General features: G+C 45.3%; 1 protein-coding gene across 2 annotated transcripts in view; it reads right to left on the bottom strand.

Moving 5' to 3' along the window:
• The window catches only part of LOC113568523 (collagen alpha-1(XXIV) chain), a 90422-nt gene that overhangs the window by 31272 nt on the left and 36650 nt on the right, over window positions 1-22500 (bottom strand). For both annotated transcript variants that reach the window (XM_035521491.1, XM_035521492.1), the window contains 19 exons: window positions 20815-20868; window positions 20395-20439; window positions 16469-16522; window positions 16327-16371; window positions 15848-15901; window positions 15544-15597; window positions 15103-15156; window positions 13855-13908; window positions 13694-13747; window positions 13035-13079; window positions 12575-12628; window positions 11972-12016; window positions 7976-8029; window positions 7307-7360; window positions 6956-7009; window positions 5981-6034; window positions 3749-3802; window positions 3542-3586; window positions 1436-1480 (listed from right to left, as the gene is read on the bottom strand). In XM_035521491.1, the coding sequence (XP_035377384.1) occupies window positions 1436-1480; window positions 3542-3586; window positions 3749-3802; window positions 5981-6034; window positions 6956-7009; window positions 7307-7360; window positions 7976-8029; window positions 11972-12016; window positions 12575-12628; window positions 13035-13079; window positions 13694-13747; window positions 13855-13908; window positions 15103-15156; window positions 15544-15597; window positions 15848-15901; window positions 16327-16371; window positions 16469-16522; window positions 20395-20439; window positions 20815-20868 (972 nt within the window). The remainder of the gene's footprint in view (window positions 1-1435; window positions 1481-3541; window positions 3587-3748; window positions 3803-5980; window positions 6035-6955; window positions 7010-7306; window positions 7361-7975; window positions 8030-11971; window positions 12017-12574; window positions 12629-13034; window positions 13080-13693; window positions 13748-13854; window positions 13909-15102; window positions 15157-15543; window positions 15598-15847; window positions 15902-16326; window positions 16372-16468; window positions 16523-20394; window positions 20440-20814; window positions 20869-22500) is intronic.

Below are 22500 nucleotides of genomic sequence, written 5' to 3'. Positions count from 1 at the left end.
ACTGTGCTGCGTAGTACTGATGCACCACTGTGTTATGCTGTGCTGGGCTTTATTGAGCTATATGCTCTCTGGCTCCACTGTGTTAATTTGTGTGTTGTGTTTTGTCTTTACTATGCTCTCACATGCTGTGACCTGGACACACACACACACACACACACACACACACACTCACACACACACACACCCACACTCTAGAACTGTTTCCCTCTCTGGGTCTGGGACTCACTCTGCACCACTCTACTACACCCATTCTATGGGCCTGTTCATTATCTGATGGGTGGAGTCTGCTGTGTTGGGTGGAGAAGCGCATACGCAGTGTGTGAGTCCCAGACTTGCGGAGGGAGCACTGAGCTATCACAGTGAAACAGTCCGGTCCTGTTTGCGACACTAGAGGGAGCTATGACCCTAAAGGAACAGCAAAGCCAAGGAGACAGATGAGAGAAAGGAAAGAAGGCATGAGGGAGGGAGAAAGGGAACTAGAGAGATGAAAGGAGAGGAATCGAGTGTTACTGCAGAATCTGTTACTGTAGAATCCCTCCACACATATTTCCACTGAAACGCACGCCTCACACACGCACAGAGACAGCGTGCTGCTGTCTAATGACAGAGACAGTGGGCTGTAAAACGTCAAAGCCTGTGTACTCCCACGCTCCGTAATTAACACCCAGCCCTTTGCCACAGAGGGGCAGAGTGCAGAGCAAGCAGGCTAATGAAAGGGTAACGTTCGGTTTTGGTATGAGTGCGTCTGTGTGTGTGTACGCACCTGTGCACTCATGCATGTGCATGTGTGTATGCATTTGTATGTGAGTGTGTGTGCATATGTGTTCATGTGTGTGTGTGTGTGTGTGTGTGTGTGTGTGTGTGTGTGTGTGTGTGAGAGACAGAGATATGTCATATCCAAACGAATGGAAACACCTCGTCCAGAGTTGCTGGACATTACCAATCACAATGAAAGATAAGAAAATGTCACCCAATCTCACACACAGTCCAACATGCCAATATTTCACACTCATCAATGTGCTTGTAGCAATGTGTGAATCTGAGTGTGTGTGTGCGTCTGTGTGTGTGTGTGTACTCCACCCCACTCCACCCTGCTCCAACCAACTCCACCCTATTTTACACCATAAGACTTTTCTCCCCACAGTCTACATCAGTACAAAGAGACTGTTTAGTTACATGGTGCCAAATAGTGGGAACTAAATAATGACAGGAGCATTAATAAGAGGAAATGAAAAAGCACGGTCTCAGGGACCAGGCCTCAGTCCATGCTCAGTTCTGCTGGGGTGCAATAGATCTCCAGGCACTGAACCAAAACACGGATCACACTTCAGTCCAGCACCTGCCAGCTTTATGTGACACCTCTGAGGGTATCCACTCTATCTCTGCCAGCCCTGCTCGAGCTGGTGCATGCTGGGTAGTGTAGTTTCATACGTACTGGTGTGCCTGGGGAGCCTCTCTTCCCTGGTGCTCCAGCTTTGCCCTGCAACAGCACACATTTGACAAAGATCACACACACACACACACACACACACACACACACACACACGCACACACACACACACACACAGTAAACAGAACACTTCAAAAGCTGTATGGACTTGTTTCTTCTGTTTAAGTAAAAGTTCAAGAGTGCAAGAGACACACAGAGATAGAGGGAGAGACAGAGAGAGAGAGAGAGCTAAAGAGAGGCAGAGAGACAGATAGAGAGAGCCAGAGGTAGAGAGAGAGAGATACAGACTGAGAGAGAGGGAGAGAGACAGGAACAGACAGATAGAAGCAGAGGGAGGGAACATAGTGAGCAGCAATGCTTACTCTAAACCAGTAGATCCTTACCGTAGTGTATAGAATATAGTACATAGTACCTAATGCATAGTACACAGCACCTAACATATAGTACATAGCACCCGATGTATATGTCATAGTACCTAATGCATAGTACACAGCACCTAACATATAGTACATAGCACCCGATGTATATGTCATAGTACCTAATGCATAGTACACAGCACCTAACATATAGTACATAGCACCCGATGTATATGTCATAGTACCTAATGCATAGTACACAGCACCTAACATATAGTACATAGCACCCGATGTATATGTCATAGCACCTAATGCATAGTACACAGCACCTAACATATAGTACACAGCACCCGATGTATATGTCATAGTACCTAATGCATAGTACACAGCACCTAACATATAGTACACAGCACCCGATGTATATGTCATAGTACCTAATACTATAGAATATAGCATATAGTACATATGTATATAGTACATATCCTATAGTATATAGTATATAGTACATATTCTTACTATAAACCCAGGAGACCTTTACTGTAGAATATAGAATATAGTACATAGTATATAGTATATAATACATACCCTATAGTATATAGTACATATGTATATAGTATATATCCTATAGAATATAGCATATAGTACATATGTATATAGTACATATCCTAAAGTATATAGTACATATTCTTACTATAAACCCAGGAGACCCTTACTGTAGAATATAGAATATAGTACCTAGTATATAGTATATAATACATATCCTATAGTATATAGTACATATGTATATAGTATATAGTACATATTCTTACTATAAACCCAGGAGACCCTTACTGTAGAATATAGAATATAGTACATAGTATATAGTATATAATACATACCCTATAGTATATAGTACATATGTATATAGTATATATCCTATAGAATATAGCATATAGTACATATGTATATAGTACATATCCTAAAGTATATAGTACATATTCTTACTATAAACCCAGGAGACCCTTACTGTAGAATATAGAATATAGTACCTAGTATATAGTATATAATACATATCCTATAGTATATAGTACATATGTATATAGTATATAGTACATATTCTTACTATAAACCCAGGAGACCCTTACTGTAGAATATAGAATATAGTACATAGTATATAGTATATAATACATATCCTATAGTATATAGTACATATGTATATAGTATATAGTACATATTCTTACTATAAACCCAGGAGACCCTTACTGTAGAATATAGAATATAGTACATAGCATATAGTATATAATACATATCCTATAGTATATAGTACATAGTACATATGTATATAGTACATATCCTATAGTATATAGTACATATGTATATAGTATATAGTACATATTCTTACTATAAACCCAGGAGACCCTTACTGTAGAATATAGAATATAGTACATAGCATATAGTATATAATACATACCCTATAGTATATAGTACATATGTATATAGTATATAGTACATATTCTTACTATAAACCCAGGAGACCCTTACTGTAGAATATAGAATATAGTACATAGTATATAGTATATAATACATATCCTATAGTATATAGTACATATGTATATAGTATATAGTACATATTCTTACTATAAACCCAGGAGACCCTTACTGTAGAATATAGAATATAGTACATAGCATATAGTATATAATACATATCCTATAGTATATAGTACATATGTATATAGTATATAGTACATATTCTTACTATAAACCCAGGAGATCCTTTCTTGCCAGCTGCTCCTTTCTCTCCCTGTCAAGAAACAGACACATGGATGCACTTCGGAATAGGGCATATGTATAGCACACATGTATTCTACATTTGTGTGTGCACGCATGTGTGTGTGTGTGTGTGTGTGTGTGTGTGTGTGTGTGTGTGTGTGTGTGTGTGTGTGAGTGTGTGTGATGTTGGCACCTTGCTACCCTCAGGACCAGGCTCTCCAAGGGGCCCATCACCTCCTCTTGGCCCCTGAAACACAGTGAGGAAGAGAAGTGACCATATCACACACACACACACAAACACAAACACACACACACACACACACACACACACACACACACACACACACACACACACTCAAGTGCCTCCAAACCCCTCTTCATGATTTCAGGAATATACGTGTCTGTGCTATAACGCCTCTAATTAAATTAATTTGTCACCGGGAAAGAATTAGCACCTCAGGCCAGATGAAAGAGCCACTCAACAATCCAACAGAGAACCTCATGTCAGTCCAAACACAACGAGCACCGAGCAGGGGAGGAAAAGAGGAGAAACAGGGCCTTTATGAAAAACAAATCTGTCTATACTGAATGTGTAGAATGTGTTATTCTTGTGTGTGTGCATGTGTGTGTTAGCAGTATGTGCTAGTCGTTGTGTGCTAGTTGTGTGTGCGAGCTGTTATGTGCTAGCTGTGTATGCTAGCTGTGTATGCTAGCTGTGTATGTGCTAGCTGTATATGCTAGCTGTTATGTGCTAGCTGTATGTGCTAGCTGTGTATGCTAGCTGTGTATGTGCTAGCTGTATATGCTAGCTGTTATGTGCTAGCTGTGTGTGCTAGCTGTATATGCTAGCTGTATGCGCTAGTTGTGTATGCTAGCTGTTATGTGCTAGCTGTCTGTGCTAACTGTGTATGCTAGCTGTTATGTGCTAGCTGTATGTGCTAGCTGTGTATGCTAGCTGTAGGTGCTATCTGTGTATGCTAGCTGTATGTGCTAGCTGTGTATGCTAGCTGTATGTGCTAGCTGTATGTGCTAACTATGTATGCTAGCTGTATGTGCTAGCTGTATGTGCTATCTGTGTATGCTAGCTGTTATGTGCTAGCTGTATGTGCTAGCTGTGTATGCTAGCTGTATGTGCTAACTATGTATGCTAGCTGTGTATGCTAGCTGTTATGTGCTAGCTGTATGTGCTAGCTGTGTATGCTAGCTGTATGTGCTATCTGTGTATGCTAGCTGTTATGTGCTAGCTGTATGTGCTAGCTGTGTATGCTAGCTGTATGTGCTAGCTGTATGTGCTAACTATGTATGCTAGCTGTATGTGCTAGCTGTGTATGCTAGCTGTTATGTGCTAGCTGTATGTGCTAACTGTGTATGCTAGCTGTTATGTGCTAGCTGTATGTGCTAGCTGTGTATGCTAGCTGTATGTGCTAGCTGTGTATGCTAGCTGTTATGTGCTAGCTGTATGTGCTAACTGTGTATGCTAGCTGTGTGTGCCAGCTGTATGTGCTAGCTGTGAGTGCTAGTTGTGTATGCTAGCTGTTATGTGCTAGCTGTATGTGCTAGTTGTGTATGCTACCTGTATGTGCTAGCCTTCATTCCTGTGAAGGTGAGACTGAGTGTTATGGTTAAACACTGAGACTATAATCATATAATCTGATAATCTGATCTACAGCTAACTTGCCCTATGGCTTTCCAGGATGGGAATGAACAACCCTAGTCCTTTCAATGGGAAATGAATGAAGGAATAAATGAACAAACATATGAATTAATTAATAGATAAAGGGATATTCATGTTTGGACAACCTACCCAGAGCCAGTAAAATTAAGGTAATTCATTTGCTCTTATTTAAGAAAATAATGTTTCACATAAACAGGAAAGGAAGTAGTGAGGGTAACTGTATAAACAACCGAAATGTGTATGTGTATGGGAATGGGTAAGTAGTACTTTGTGTAATTACACACACACACACACACCCACACACACACACCGACACCCACACACACACCCACCCACACACATACACACAAACACCCGGCACTAGCTTGACTCCCCCAGATGACCCACACAAATCTTTCATGGTCTGGTGCTGTTATTCTCAACCTGACCACAAGGGGTCTCACTGGGCTGCCCTCTGACAGCATTTGGCCCCTTCAATTTGCAGCCATGCACTTCTACACACACACACACACACACACACACACACACACAAAGGAGGAAACATAGTGGCACTGTGGAAGTTTGCAAGAAAACGCTGCTTGTGTCTGCTCCTGCATGTGAGTAGGTGCTACTGGAGGTAGGTGCTCCCACGTCACATAGGATGAAACAGAATGGCCCTCCAGTGGGGGGTGCTCACACATGCCCCCCCACCCCCCACCCCCGAGCCAGTGAAGGTGCGGGGGAGAAACAGGGGGTCAATCTCAGTCTTACCCTCCGGCCTTTCATCCCAGGAACACCTACTGCACCTCTCAAGCCCTGTGGACCCTAGAGAGAGAGAGAGAGAGAGAGAGAGAGAGAGAGAGAGGGAGACAAACAGAGAGAGAGACAGAGAGAGAGACAGACAGAGAGAGACAGAGAGAGAGAGAGAGAAAGACAGAGAGTGTGAGAGAGACAAACAGAGAGAGTGAGAGACAAACAGAGAGAGACAGACAGAGAGAGAGTGAGAGAGACAAACAGAGAGAGAGTGAGAGACAAACAGAGAGAGTGAGAGACAAACAGAGAGAGACAGACAGAGAGAGAGTGAGAGAGACAAACAGAAGAAACAAAGAACAGATTATTTCTGCTTTAATTTTTTCACATTTACAGCCTTTAGCTGATGCTTTTATCCAAAGCAACTTACAGTTATGACCGAGTACAACTTGAACAATTGAAGGTTAACAACAATAGCAACTTGGTAGTGTGTGTGTGTGGGGGGGGCTTAAACCAGCAATCTTCTGATTACAAGTCAAGTACCTTAACCAGTGAGCCCCTAAATCATTATAAAACTTTATGAATTTATGAATCTGATCAATGTCACACACACCACCCGACCATGGAAGTGTCACACACACCACCTGACCATGGAAGTGTCACACACACCACCGGACCATGGAAGCGTCACACACAACACCTGACCATGGAAGTGTCACACACACACCACCAGACCATGGAAGCGTCACACACAATACCTGACCATGGAAGTGTCACACACACACCACCTGACTATGGAAGTGTCACACACACACCACCAGACCATGGAAGCGTCACACACAATACCTGACCATGGAAGTGTCACACACACACCACCCAGCCATGGAAGTGTCACACACACACCACCCGACCATGGAAGTGTCACACCTACACCACCTGACCATGGAAGTGACACACACACACCACCCAGCCATGGAAGTGCACCAGTGAACGTACTGGAGGCCCCTGGGGTCCCACATCCCCGGACCCTCCGGGCAGACCTGGGTAGCCCTACAGCAGAGAGAGAAGAAACCATGTTAATAAGTCAATTACTGAGTCATCAGACTACGGAAATAACTACTCACTTGTTACCAAACCAATTATCTCCTTAGCTTTGTAATTTCACCCTGAAACCCAAACTAGGAAAACTAGGACCTTCCCCACCTGACTGACTGTGTCGGTGTGTGTTTGTGTGTTTGTGTGAATGTATGTGTGTGCGTGTGTTTATGTGCGTGTGTGTATTTTTGTGGGTGTGTGCGTGCGTGCGTGTGTGTGTGTGTGTGTGCGTGCAGTATGTACTGATCTTACCATTGAGCCCTTCTCGCCTGGTGGACCCAAAGGTCCTGCTGGTCCACGATTGCCCTGTGAAACACGAAACAAGACGCCCCCTAAAATCAATTCACACACAAACACAGTCACAAAACAAGACGTTCCCTAAAGTCAATTCACACACAAACACAGTCACGAAACAAGATGCTCCCTGAAGTCACTTCACACACAAACACAGTCACGAAACAAGACGCTCCCTGAAGTCACTTCACACACAAACACAGTCACGAAACAAGACGCTCCCTAAAGTCACTTCACACACAAACACAGTCACAAAATAAGACGTTCCCTAAAGTCACTTCACACACAAACACAGTCACGAAACAAGATGCTCCCTGAAGTCACTTCACACACAAACACAGTCACGAAACAAGACGCTCCCTGAAGTCACTTCACACACAAACAAGACACTCCCTGAAGTCACTTTACACACAAACACAGTCATGAAACAAGACGCTCCCTGAAGTCACTTCACACACAAACACAGTCACGAAACAAGACCCTCCGAAACAAGCCTTTAGGAGCGCTGTCCTCTAATTGGTGGGCTGGTGGGTCATCTCTGCCTCAAGCATCAGACATATTGAGTAAGATTTGCAGTAGAGCGGGCCCCTAAATCTTGGCCCCTGTCCCTCCATCTGTCCGTTTTACCTTCTCCCCGGGCGGGCCGACGTCACCTGCTGGTCCAATAAGCCCCGCTGGTCCCTACAACACGGACAGAGGAGACCAAAAGGAAGAGACAGTTATACACAGAATCAAGACAAACCCAGGACACGAGGAGGCACACGTACAAGGCCAACCTCTCAGCCCGTAAAGACCCTCTGATTTCAACACCACACTGGGACACTGTTATTCTGCCACTGTTAAATGTGGACGATATGCCTGCATTGACGCTTAGAAGAGCCGTCAGGACAGCTGCACACGGAGCTCAGGTCTCGTCGCAGTTTTTTGGTCATTAATTTTAAGCACTTCGGACACAAATACGCGCTTTCCAAACCAATAAGGGAGAAACTGGTTCCCTCTGTCTCTCAGCACCCCCAGCACACAGAGCCTGCACACGCCCCGGCCCCTTCTGCACAGATCTGAGGCCTGGTAGGAGGCCACGTGATCACCAGACACACTTCCACCCGGCTGGAGGCGCTCAGCGGATCCAGTCCCAGCTGTGCTGGCTAGAGCAAACACTCCCACCCCTGAGCCATCAACGGCACCATGCTGCCAGACTCACCCTCACAGAACTACACCATAGAAACATCCACACACACACACACACACACACACACACACACACACACACACAGATTAACAGCACTTTATCATCAGATTATAACTCATAAAGACCTGAAAAATAAATGTTATGCATGTTTGTTATTAAATATAGTAGCTATGAATTATTCCAGAGAAACAGAGAAACTTTTGAGATTTTATGTAACTGGAAAGAAACTGAATTCTGGGACAGGATCTGATACGGAACGCCTCCTGCAGGTGAATGTGTGGACAGGGAGACAGCGTAAATCAGGGCTGAGCCAGCACACGGCCAGGTCGCAGTCAACACCAAGCACGAGTTACATGCTAAGAGCAAGGGCAGAGCTTTGTCGCGCTGCTCTCTCTCTCTCCGTCTCCTCATCGTGTCATGGAGTTATGTAATCTTCTCTGGGAATCCCAGGATTTATTAGATACGTAGTTTTTGACAGCGATCGTCAAGCATCTACTGCATTAGCCTGGAGAGAGACTCAACCGTAGCTAGGAAAATGCATACGTTTCCATGGTGATATTTCCGTGGTGATATTTTCCTGTGTTTGTTTTGTCCTCAGGCTCTGAGCATTAATCTGCGAGGGGTAATGTATGAAGTCGCTTTCACCCAGAGGTCAGAGGTGAAAGGTCACACCAAACAACTTTGGCTGATGTCTGCATTTACGTTCAGTTCGACTTCTAAGGGTTTGAAACTGCTCCAAATGTCACTGATGTGATGAAGTTGACTGCTTCATTACATGGTCACTTCAAAAATAAGGTTTTGCCAATATTTTTTTGCATTAAGATATTGCCATGAAGTCATAACTGATCACCACTTATTTACATTTTAATTTTAAAAAAAATGTGTGGTGGCCACACTGTAAACTGCCTGAGAATGTTACTGTATTTAATGGATCTGATGGATCCAGGCATTGATTAAAAAACAAAACTGCCTGGCAAACTAATTCACACATGTCAGTAGAACCTAGCCTTCACTAGTTACAACACTAAACAGTCTGGTTATATCCTGCCCTAGTTACAACACTAAACAGTCTGGTTACAGACTTCACTAGTTACAACACTAAACAGTCTGGTTATATCCTGCCCTAGATACAACACTAAACAATCTGGTTATATCCTGCCCTAGTTACAACACTAAACAGTCTGGTTACAGACTTCACTAGTTACAACACTAAACAGTCTGGTTATATCCTGCCCTAGTTACCACACTAAACAGTCTGGTTACAGACTTCACTAGTTACAACACTAAACAGTCTGGTTACATCCTGCCCTAGATATAACACTAAACAGTCTGCTTACATCCTGCCCTAGTTACAACACTAAACAGTCTGGTTACAGACTTCACTAGTTACCACACTAAACAGTCTGGTTATATCCTGCCCTAGTTACAACACTAAACAGTCTGGTTACATATTTCACTAGTTACCACACTAAACAGTCTGGTTATACCCTGCCCTAGATACAACACTAAACAGTCTGGTTATATCCTGCCCTAGATACAACACTAAACAGTCTAGTTATATCCTGCCCTAGATACAACGCTAAACAGTCTGGTTACAGACTTCACTAGTTACAACACTAAACAGTCTGGTTATATCCTGCCCTATTTACCACACTAAACAGTCTGATTATATCCTGCCCTAGATACAACACTAAACAGTCTGGTTACAGACTTCACTAGTTACAACACTAAACAGTCTGGTTACATCCTGCCCTAGATACAACACTAAACAGTCTGGTTATATCCTGCCCTAGATACAACACTAAACAGTCTGGTTATATCCTGCCCTAATTACAACACTAAACAGTCTGGTTATATCCTGCTCTAGTTACAACACTAAACAGTCTGGTTACATATTTCACTAGTTACCACACTAAACTAAATTGGTTATATCCTGCCCTAGTTACCACACTAAAGGATGGCATGGTGGGGGGGGGCATGCTTTACTCAACAGAGGAAGGTTTGGAGAACAGGACTGGCTGGAAAGCACGAGGTGTCACACCCCTAATTTGCATTGACCCCTCCCATAATTTGCGCAGTGATGTCATGGCAGTTGCGTGGAGCCTGGGGTGCTGTAGATGTGTGTCTAACCGCAGGTCTGTCTCTCTGCTAAACTGCAAAGACTGACTACGTACTAACTCCCCACACATGTGAGAGTAGCACATCACCCACATGAGCCTCGTTTGTCAAACCAGATTAGACACAAGACACAAAGTCCAACAGCAAAGTTACGTTTAAAGACTAATCTTAAGAACACGAAAGGAGTCCGCCTACATGGGATATTTCACACAAAAATGTTTTTGAAAATATTCATTTTATCCAAAATGACATGTGATGTGTTCTCAGCAGTGAGACGGTGAGGAGTCTCAACAAAGAAATCTCAAAGGGGAATTTGTTCGACTTAAAGACATGCCTATTAGGAGCATCTGGGCTTAAAGACATGCCTGTTAGGTGCATCGGCTTAAAACATGCCTATTAGGAGCATCTGGGTTTAAAGACATGCCTGTTAGGTACATCGTCTTAAAACATGCATATTAGGAGCATCTGGGCTTAAAGACATGCCTGTTAGGAGCATCTGGGCTTAAAAACATGCCTGTTAGGTGCACCTGGGCTTAAAGACATGCCTGTTAGGAGCATATGGGCTTAAAGACATGCCTGTTAGGTGCATCATCTTAAAACATGCCTGTTAGGTGCATCGACTTAAAGACATGCCTGTTAGGTGCATCGATTTAAAGACATGCCTGTTAGGTGCACCTGGGCTTAAATACATGCCTGGTAGGTGCACCTGGAATTAAAGACATGCCTGTTAGGTGCATTGGATTAAAAACATGCCTGTTAGGTGGATCTAGGTTTAAAGACATGCCTGTTAGGTGTATCTAGGCTTAAAGACATGCTTGTTAGGTGCATCTGTGTAGTGCTACTTTGGTCAACTGAGAGAAACCTTGCGATTCTCAGGAGTTAGCACAGTCACTGGTTGACGGAGAGATTCTTTCTGCTTTTTCCCCACACATGCTCAGCCTCTTCCCCCACATAGACCCCATTTCACAGGAAACAACAAGGCCAAATGAACAACAGACAACATAAGTTTACTGGGGCTTTTTAACTTCAAAATGATTCACTCAGATTCTGCTGTAAGATGACTGGGATGGGGGATTTGTGCTGTGCACATTTTGGATATCAAAGACTGTTTTTATTTACAAATCAAGTGAGCTCAGTGTGATGTAAAGTCACTATGCTTCTCTCTCTCCGCCCCTGAACCCACATCCATGGTCAGACTACAGAGCAAACATGTAAACTCGTCCAGAAAAATGCCGTTACAACCGACCAGAAAAGACTACACAGTACAAAATAGATAAACACATAAATAATAATGAAAAATACAGCCAAAAACTTACTGGAGGGCCACTCTTTCCAGGGGTTCCTGGATCGCCGACTTCACCCTGCAAATGCCAGACAAACAAACAACTCAACAAAATGTCCTGGGTCCCCCCTCCCCCCAACATTTGGGGCGTCTGCCGTGTAGGTGTGTCTGTCACCACATGTCTGCTTAATGTCCTGTAATGACAGCCCTGCCAGAATCCCTGCGCTGTCACAAGCACAGCAAATTTATCACTAGAGCCACCTCCCCTTTAATGGAGCCCGCCGCCAGACACTTCGCTAGAAGACGAGAGCATAGTTGCCAACGGTAACGGGTGCCACAGGTCCACACCACACAGACACAAGCCCATAAAAGCCTTTACAGAGGACATGTGGACTCTACACAGGGACACTGTCACACACTCAGCTTTGACAGTGTGTGAGAATAACAACTGGTCCTCATCTCAGCCGAGAAACCCACATAGCAATATCTCTCAGGTCAGTGGGGTGAAGTACACACACACACACACACACACACACACACATGCGTGCACACAAACACACGCATGCACACACCCACACACCCACACACAGCTTCCTGCCTTTACACGAGGATGAGGATGCAGACTGATAATCTTTACCTTCACTCCATCAGGTCCCAGCTCACCAATATAACCTTTCCTTCCAGGTCTGCCCTAAAACACACACACACACACACACACACACAAACGCACATGCGCACACGCATACGCACACACACACACAAAGACACACGCACACGCATGAATGCACACACACACACACACACACATACACACACACACACACACACACAAAGACACACAAACAAAGACACACACACATACATGCACACACACACACACACACACACAAAAAGACACACAAACAAAGACACACACACACACACAAATCTAAAGTACAATACAGCATGGTGCCCCCATACAGAAATATCAGAGACGTACACACAGACATGTACACACACACACACACACACACACACACACACACACACACACATACACACACACACACACACACACACACACACACACACACTCCAGGAGGGCCTGAGACACTTACAGTTGGACCAGGTCCACCATGTGGACCCAAAGGGCCTTCATCACCCTGTAGAGAAGCACAAGGCATAAGGACGTGTTCCAGTACACCAGAACATTCCTCTATATACGCATCACTGACACTCAGACAGAGAGAGGGAGGGAGAGAGAGAGGGGGAGAGAGAGGGAGGGAGGGAGAGGGAGAGAGAGAGAGAGAGAGAGAGAGAGAGAGAGGGGGAGAGAGAGGGAGGGAGGGGGAGAGAGAGGGGGAGAGAGAGCGAGAGAGCGAGAGAGAGAGAGGGAGAGAGAGGGGGAGAGAGAGGGAGGGAGGGAGAGGGAGAGAGAGAGAGAGAGAGAGGGTGGTAGAGAGAGGGAGGGAGGGGGAGAGAGAGGGGGAGAGAGATGGGGGAGGGAGAGGGAGAGAGAGAGAGAGAGAGAGAGAGATGAAAGAAAGGACAGGTGGAAAACAAGAAGAAAACAAGGAGAGAATAGATAGAAGGATGGAATACCTAATTGTGTGTGTGTGTGTGTGTGTGTGTGTGTGCGTGCGTGCATGCGTGTGTGTGTGTGTGTGTGTGTGTGTGTGTGTGTGTGAGAAAAGGTGGTGTAGACTGGGTGATTCCCCAGACTGAGAGGTGTGTATGAGGAGGATGAGGTGATGATGATGATGTGATGATGTCACACCTCTGTGCCCTTTGGCCCTGTGGGCCCTGCAAGCCCTCGCGCCCCTTCAACACCCTGCAGACATAAATCAACATCAGTCCTCAGAAAAGTGAGCACTGTATCTCATCTTTGCCGGCCTGGGCGGGCACGGCAACTTCAGGAAGTCAGGAAGCTCTCAGCACCTTCGGTCCCGGCGGGCCGTTAGGACCTGGAACGCCGATGTCTCCGGGAAACCCCTGAAGAAGAGCAAAAGAAACTGCATGAAAGGCATGAAGAAGAGGAAGGTGAGCGACAACCTCCGAATCCCCCCATCCTGGTGCGTGAGGGGGCCGCAGAGGGTAGCCGAGGTGAAGCAGACCAGGGAGTTCACGCTGATCTTCTTCCCGTGTGGCACACTCACAGAGGCCCACGAATGTGAATCAGACACTTCTGGACTGATTCAACCCGGTAGGGTGCGTTGTTCGCGATAACTGCGCGAGGCATGTCACAGCGTGAGGAGTCTGATCTCGGCAACAGTAATCACAGCTGCAGGCGAGTCTGATCTTTGTCGCATTTTTTTCTGTCCCTCCTCAGCAATGATGAGTCTGATTCAAGTTTGTTCCATAAAAGCTAGACACTTCAGGAAGAAGGCGCTGTGATGAAGTTTTGATCGAGGTGAATTCTTTGGCCCTGTAACACTAGCATGACTGAACCCAGCTCACTACATCTTAGAGTTGTTTCTGAAACATCAGTCTCTCTTATGTGAGAACAGCATATGTGTTCCGTTATTACACCACTCCGGGTCTTAACCCCACCATGTGATAGTTGACCTAAAACCACTCGATATCTGTCAGTGTGCAGGCACTGTAGGGATGTCCTTTAAAATCCCGAAGTGAGTTGATTTCATTCAGCATCTGAAGCCTAAATGTAATTAGCTATCCCCTGACATGTCCTCTGGGAATCTAAGCGAAGCAGCCTGGCCTCTGAGCAGAGCAGAACGCAGCCAGCCATGCTCTACAGGGACATCCTCAACAGACCTGCAGCTCAGGTTTCCTAAGCAAGACCAGTGTGCATCAAAGCCAGTGGTTACCAGTTTTCCAGTGGTACTCGAATACACCTAAAAGTGCAGCGTGTGATTCCCGCACGCCAGGAGAGTGCTTAGTGCGACACCAGCTCCGTTAAGCTTACTAACCCACAGGTATGACTTCCAACAGAGATAAACACTGAGAAAGATTTCAGGTGATCAGTTTCAGGTGATCATCTACTCTGTATATCATTCCAGAAGCTTCCATGATCTTTTGAAACTTCAGGAAACTTCAGGAAATGCTCTGTGTGTGTTTGGACAGATGCTGTCAGACTACATGTGCTTCTTCTGGAGTCTGGATAATGAGGCTAACGAGATGCTAATTGTGTCTAATGAGATGCTAATGGGCACAGTTCTCCACTCTTACCTCAGGTCCAGGAGGCCCTGCATGTCCGGGGGCTCCTGGATCACCTGTCTTCCCCTTTCAAACAGGATAAGAGTGACAGAATGTAAACCTCAATGAATAAAATCAACAATCACACACACACACACACACACACACACACACACACAGATATCGCAGCCGCTTGTCACGGCCACAAAGTAAGGCGCGTCTCGCAAGCACCAGGCTGACCTGCAATTCAACCGGGGTGCGAGTACAAGATGCCAATCAGACCGCAAGCTCCAGCTTGAAAAAGCGAGGGCCAACAATTTTGTTTTTCCCTGTGCACTTTAACGAACCATGTGTGGCGTAAAGATGGCGGGCTGTGGGCTAAACAGGTGTTTCCAGCGCACAGAAACAAGTTACAAGCAGTCATCGTTTTAAAAGGGGCTTTGAAAACGCCATGGTCACAGGCAGCCAACGTACCAGTGGTCCGGGCTTTCCGCGTGGTCCGGGCAGTCCTGAAACTCCTGCAGCACCCTGCATCAGTGAGAACATTATAAAGTATACCCACAGTGCAACAGGAAAGTGATCGTCAGCACTGACACATACTAATGCAGAAAAACACACAGCAGAGTTCAGAGAAACTTCGAATGACTAGTCACACTTTCACGCCCCTTAACTGAAACATTAGCAAACATTACAAGCTGCCTAATGCTTCCCACAATTCCGCCTCAGAAATGTTCGCAGGTAATTTAAATTTGCCCAAAACTGAATCATGTTTTCTTACTTTGTCACCTTGGTAACCGTGTTCTCCTGGTTCACCCCTTGATCCAGGTTCACCCTAGATTATACACCGTCACAGAGAGATTATAGGCAAAAGGCAGCACACCCCAGATTATACAGCTTCACAGAGAGAGATTATGAGTGAAATATAGCAGATGCTGCATTATATATCGTCACAGAGAGATTAGGAGTCAAATGCAGTATACCCTAGATTACACAGCATCGTAAGAGCTACTGATGCATAAAATCTCAGAGCTGCTGCCTGGGGTGCAGTATAACAGCAGACACCATTACCACATGTGACAAGCCTCCCATTACTAGAACAATCATTTTGACATTGCTGAAAGCTTTGTCCAAACACGTAAAACGTTTCTTCCAAATATATCTTGAATTTATTTACAGCTGTGGAGAAACTCGAACTACCTGTAACCAAGGCTTATAGAATTTACAGATGCACTGCAATAAGAGAAATATTTAGATCACCTTATCACCTTTCAATCCAGGTGGCCCCACCCCTCCTGCCGGGCCCTGCCAATCACAGAAAAGATGGGAGGGAAAGGTTTTCAGTAGCTACCACAGAGGTTACAAAGTGCACAATGACTAGCATTGAACAACTGGCTGTTACCTGAGGTCCCACAATGCCAGGCAGTCCACGTGGTCCCTCAGGCCCAGGGTCGCCCTGAGGGAGACAAAGGATGTTAGCTTGACCTTTGAACTGTAGTAAATGTTCAGGAGCACGCGGAATCACCCCCAACCCACGTAATGTGTCGAGCACTGGACAGCACATTTATTAGGTAGTTCTCAATCAATCTTGTTTCATCTCATGACACAAACTTCCTCCAGGACTCGGACGCTGCATACCAAGGTGTCGGCGCTCTTGAGAAAAGATGGGTACAAAGCTGTTTGAGTGCATCTTCTAAACATCACTCCATGGCTCCAGACCTGGCGGTCCAGATCCCAGGCAGGTTATTTTCTCGTGTTAGGACATCCAAGTCCACTCATCCGTAAAATTCCAGGTTTTGAAGGTATGTTAGAGCTGGGAAAACAGCACGTTCTGCTGGACTCCAGCTCCGCAGCACAGGAGTGTCTCAAGATGGAAACTAAGGCATTCGTTAACTCTTACAGAAGACTAACTCAAGCGACGCCCCCTGATGTGTTGAGAAATGTGTGTCGGACAAACCTGAAGGTCCATGCCTCACACACTCCCCCATGATGGCATACCTCTCGCATGCTGCTCTCTGCTGCTGTCATGTGCCATCTCCTACTGGTTAAACAGTATTTCTCAGCGGGGGAGGTTCAAATCACTGTCCAGCACTGCTCAAGGAAGGATGTGTGTTTGGTGAGAAACGTTCCTGCCCGCTACACCTACTCATCACAGGTCTACTCTGACACAAAATCCAACGACAACAAAAGTTTGCAAATAGAGGAGCGCTGAGGTGATAACCACACGAGGTGAGTCGGACAGGATCTGCATGGTGAGAAGATGCAGTCTTCACCGCTGGGGGTTTCGAGGCACTTACTGCAGTTGCAACAGCGACTGCAATGCACCTTGGGAACATTCCAGGATACTCAGCTAATAAGGAAATGCAAGCTAGGACGTCTGAACAGACGGTACAATCTGGTCCTGATCGGGAGAATTGATGAAGAGCCAGAGAGACTCCATCTGTTGGAATGCCACTGAATTGTACATCTGAGTCTCATCAGAAGGTGAGACAGCAGGATCTGCTGCCAGTGACCCAAACGTGAAATCTGGTCAGTTTTACAGTTACGCGATAGCCAGTGATCTTTCTAACAGGGGACATGAAACTTTCCAAACTGGAAGTAATCTAATGTCACAAAAACTGGGCCTGTGGCTCAATACAGGCCTGAGCCAATGACAAAGTGCACTAGAGTACACTACAATACACTAGAGTACAGTAAAGTACAGTAGAATACACTAAAGTAGACTACAATACACTAGATGTACAATAAATTACACTAGAATACATTTAAGTACACTAGTACAGTAAAGTACACTAGAGTACAGTAGAATATACTATAGTACACTAGAATACAATACAGTACACTAGAGTACAGTAGAGTACAGTAGAATATGCGAAAGTACACTAAAATACAATAAAGTACACTAGAGTACAGTAGAATACACTAGAGTACACTAGAATACAATAAAGTACACTAGAGTACAGTAAAGTACACTAGAATACACTAAATTACACTAGAGTACAGTAGAATACACTAAAGTACACTAGAGTACACTACAATACACTACTTGTACACTAAATTACACTAGAATACACTAAAGTACACTAGAGTACACTACAATACACTAATTGTAAACCAAATTACACTAGAATACACTAACGTACACTAGAGTACAGTAGAGTACAGTAGAGTATACTACAATGCACTAGTTGTACACTAAATTACATTAGAATACACTAAAGTACACTAGAGTACAGTAGAATACACTAAAATGCACTAGAATACAATAAAGTACACTAGAGTACAGTAGAATACACTAAAGTGCACTAGAATACATTAGAATACAATAAAGTACACTAGAGTACAGTAGAGTACAGTAGAATACAATAAATTACACTAGACTACACTAAAGTACACTAGAGTACACTAAAGTATACTAGAGTACACTACAATACACTAATTGTACACTAAATTACACTAGAATAGATTAATGTACACTAGAGTACAGTAAAGTACACTAGAGTACACTACAATACACTAGTTGTACATTAACTTACAGTAGAATACACTAAGGTACACTAGAATACACTAGAGTGCAGTAGAATACAGTAAATTACACTAGAATACACTAAAGTACACTAGAGTACAGTAGAATACACTAAAGTACACTAGAATACACTAAAGTACACTAGACTACAGTAGAATACACTAAAGTACACTAGAGTACAGTAGAATACACTAAAGTACACTAGAATACACTAAAGTACACTAGAGAACAGTAGAGTACACTAACCACACCCCCATCCAACACCACCCACCCCCTTCCCCTCTGGTTAGACCAATCCCTACTGAGATCTGGGTCTTAGTAATTCTGGACGTGTTCCTCTCACGACGCTTTGCCGTAGTGTAGTCTACACTGCATAAAAACTTCCTAAAACTAGGACTAGGACTGGGACTAGGACTACAGCCATATGATCGATTCTCATCTGACTTCAGACCAGTTGGCAGTTGTCATGATCTTGTTCAACTAGAACTAGCTTTACGTATGAAACCATTTATCGATAAGAGTTAGTGTTAATCCGTAAACATACAAGCATGGTTTGTGTCGACTCCGAGAGGTAGTGTAAATAACACATAAACATGAAGTGTCTGTACCATAGTTAACTACATGGCATCAATTGCATCAGATCGTATCAACACATCGCATTGTGTTGGATCAATCCGTGTCGATTTTCGCTGCGTAGCAATACGTGTGAATCATGTCGTATCGCATTAGTAATGGCTTCATATGTATCTTTAATGAATCATATCGTTGGCATTACATGGAGATGTGTATCGCGGTGGCCTTGGGGATGGAGAGGCACCTCCCTAGTGCATGGCGACGCTGTTGAGGTGAAGGGGTTAATGGAGACCACTCGAGCTTTTGGCAGGATCCAGAGCTCTGTGCAGAGCAGTTGGGAAATATTCCTACAGTGGAGGGCCCTCGGGTGAGCAAGCGTGCAGGTGCCAAAGCAGCTGGCCACCAGGCCGGCCCACGCGAATCGTGGAAAACCACTTACGGGGCTCACCCCACATGACCCTGCGGTCACCGACCCAGGGCCGGCCTCCAACTACGTCGCCTCATGTATACACAAGGATTAACCATATTTGGGTCCAAAAGAAGGAACTCGCGAGGGCTGAGTCCAGTGGGTTCATCTACGTTTTTTTGCATCTGGTGATTGATGCGCAGGACTGACCGCAGTCATTTGCTTTCCCTTTCTTCAGTCTCGTTCCTTTTCCCTCTCCAGCCGCTCCAGAGGGCCGTGTGTCCGGACCAGCTGAAAACCGTTCGGTCCTGTCTCTTCCGAGCCCAATCTGCTCTTGCCGTGCGGCGGCAGCGCGGCGGCGCTGGGATCGGGGAACGCCTGACCGGAGACGCTCTGGACTTCCAATCTGACTTCTCCCTCGGATTGGGATCTGGATGGGAAGGCGGATATGTAGGGATGACGAGGTGTCAGCTCCGTGCTCTCCGAGCGCGACAGGAACAAGCAGGACAGACACACAGGGTCCACACCACTGCTGGAGAACTCAGCCAGGCGAGCTTATTCCCCATGAAACATCTTTCCTCTGTGCTTTCCAGAGGATGAAACTAGGCAGGGAGGTCCTGAGGTAGGATGTGGGGAGAAGCTAGGACCTGGGGGGGAGCCCGTGTGCACCGCTCACGAGGAGCAGTTCCTGGTTTTCAGTGTCATGCTTGATCTATGAGGAATCTTACGCATCTGGAGTTTGTGAAGAACCAGCATTCAGTATTTTATACCTCCCAGCACTTCTGGGTGTGTTTTCGATGTTTGTGCGCATGTCTAAACTCACTCGGAGACCAGGGAAGCCACCTGTGCCAGTTCCTCCGACAGGTCCCTGTGAAATACACAGGTGAAAGTAAGAATTTCTGTGTGCATCAGCTGTGCTGGACTGTATTTTAAACCCTGTCTACAGAAACACATTCCTAGCCCTTTTAGGAGTGAAGGGATATCACTGAGGCAGACATACAGACAAACAACTCACAGGTAAAATAAATAAACCTTTACGCTTTAATTCTTGGCTCTCTGTTCAGTGTCTTTCATGTAAGCATAGTGTAGATAAATTCTTCTACTTCATTGCACCCATAACAGCACACCTCCCAACACCAAGCTGGTCCTTACATGCATCTTTAAACAGATCTGCTCTATAACACTACGTCCCCCATAATGCAACAGTTAGTGGAACGGCCAGGGCTGTTGTATTAAAGCTTACCTCTTTCCCATCAGGGCCTGGAGGGCCCCTCTCCCCTACGCCACCGAGCGTGCCCTAAAAACACACAAAAACAACCCTTAACAAAAAAAGACCGGACCAGTGTCCTAACCTTCCGTGTTAAAACTTTCAAAGCCTCTCTCACTATACCGCCTGGAATATTTAAATCCCAGGATGCTTCCGGAACACTTCCTGAGCTGGACTGGTCTGATTTCAGTCGAGTTCTCTCTCATTAGATTTGCCACGGTAGGAAGCACAAGAATAGTTCTTATTCATTATTATCATTAGACTTCCATTTTGAGTTGTTGTACTGAAAATATTGTGTACACCAATAGTAGAGAATGTTCACAATTTAAAAATTTTACATTTTACATTAATCAGTCAGTGAGCCAAGCAGGTCAGTGGTTACAGCTGCTATACATAAGCAAGGCCTCTTTACGTTTGAGGCCTCTGGGCTGCATTGTCTGTGGCAGGTGATGGGGGGGGGTGCCTCTGTGACTCCACCGCCTTCTAAAGCATCTTCCTCCCAGGCCGCCCTCTACCATCATCATCATCACCACCATCACCACTGTTTCCACACCCCACCCCAGCTCAGCCCGCCGCATGCCTGCACCGCTCGCCCTGATGGCCAGCCTGTCTGAAACGGTGACCGATCCCCCCGGCCAGCGGCAGGACACGTCCCCACGTCACATTATGACAAGAGGCAGTCCTCAAAGCTAAAATGAAAAATGATGAAATGTTAGAGAGAAACAGCAGTGCCAGGCAACGCAGTGGGCAGAAATGTGAATGCTCTCCATGAGACAGGGAAAGAACCGTTCACTTATTCACCACAGTCCCATGGGGCCGTCCGCCTTACCGACAGCAGGCTAGTGACTAACCAGCATCTTCCAAGGGTTTTTTAAAAGCGCCCAGAACTTTAGCTTGGCTTCCCTGACGTGAGCGTTTACCCGCGTGTTGCTTTGGAGCGTAATTATTCTTGGCTGTCCAGAAATTTCCATGCCGTACAGACAATGTCACTCCAGCTTGACATATTCTTTGACAGGTTAGGCATGCCTTTCCTTAGAAGTGCTTGATGTGTGTGTTTGGAGATTGCGTAATGTTTCTTGGAGACGTGTTTCTCCCGGGGCATAGTGACAGCCCTTCTGATTAATGCCACAACAGATGGAAAGATTTTTTCCACTCTCCCCCACCACTGCCTTCTCTCTCTGCAGGTAATGTATCTACAGGAGCTTCACCTCCCACCTCCCGACACACACCCTCGGTCCTCTGGGGCATGTCAGGGCGATCCGTCTGCCGATTCCAGCGCGGCTTAGTGAGCTCAGGGTGCGGCGCTCTGTCACCTCTCTGAGCTGGCAGCTTCACCACATTCCGCCGCCACGGTGAACTGCTCTGTCTGGCCAGGGTACGAGACTGAGGCAGGCAGTGTTTGAAGATGCTGTGGATTCTAAAGGGCCCTAAAGGATTGTAAAGTTCCCTAAAGGATTGTAAAGGGCCCTAAAGGATTATAAAGGTCCCTAAAGGATCCTAAAGGGCCCCAAAAGATTATAAAGGTCCGTATTAGTTTTTGAAGTGCCCCAAAGGATTGTAAAGGTCCCTAAAGGATCCTATAGGGCCCCAAAAGATTATAAAGGTACCTAAAGGATTCTGAAGTGCCCCAAAGGATTGAAAGGGCCCTAGGGGGTTGTAAAG

The sequence above is a fragment of the Electrophorus electricus genome, chromosome 22, assembly GCF_013358815.1.
Source record: "Electrophorus electricus isolate fEleEle1 chromosome 22, fEleEle1.pri, whole genome shotgun sequence".
Lineage (NCBI taxonomy): Eukaryota > Metazoa > Chordata > Actinopteri > Gymnotiformes > Gymnotidae > Electrophorus > Electrophorus electricus.
Note: the sequence above shows the minus strand (reverse complement) of the source record. Positions and strands in the feature narration are given on the sequence as shown.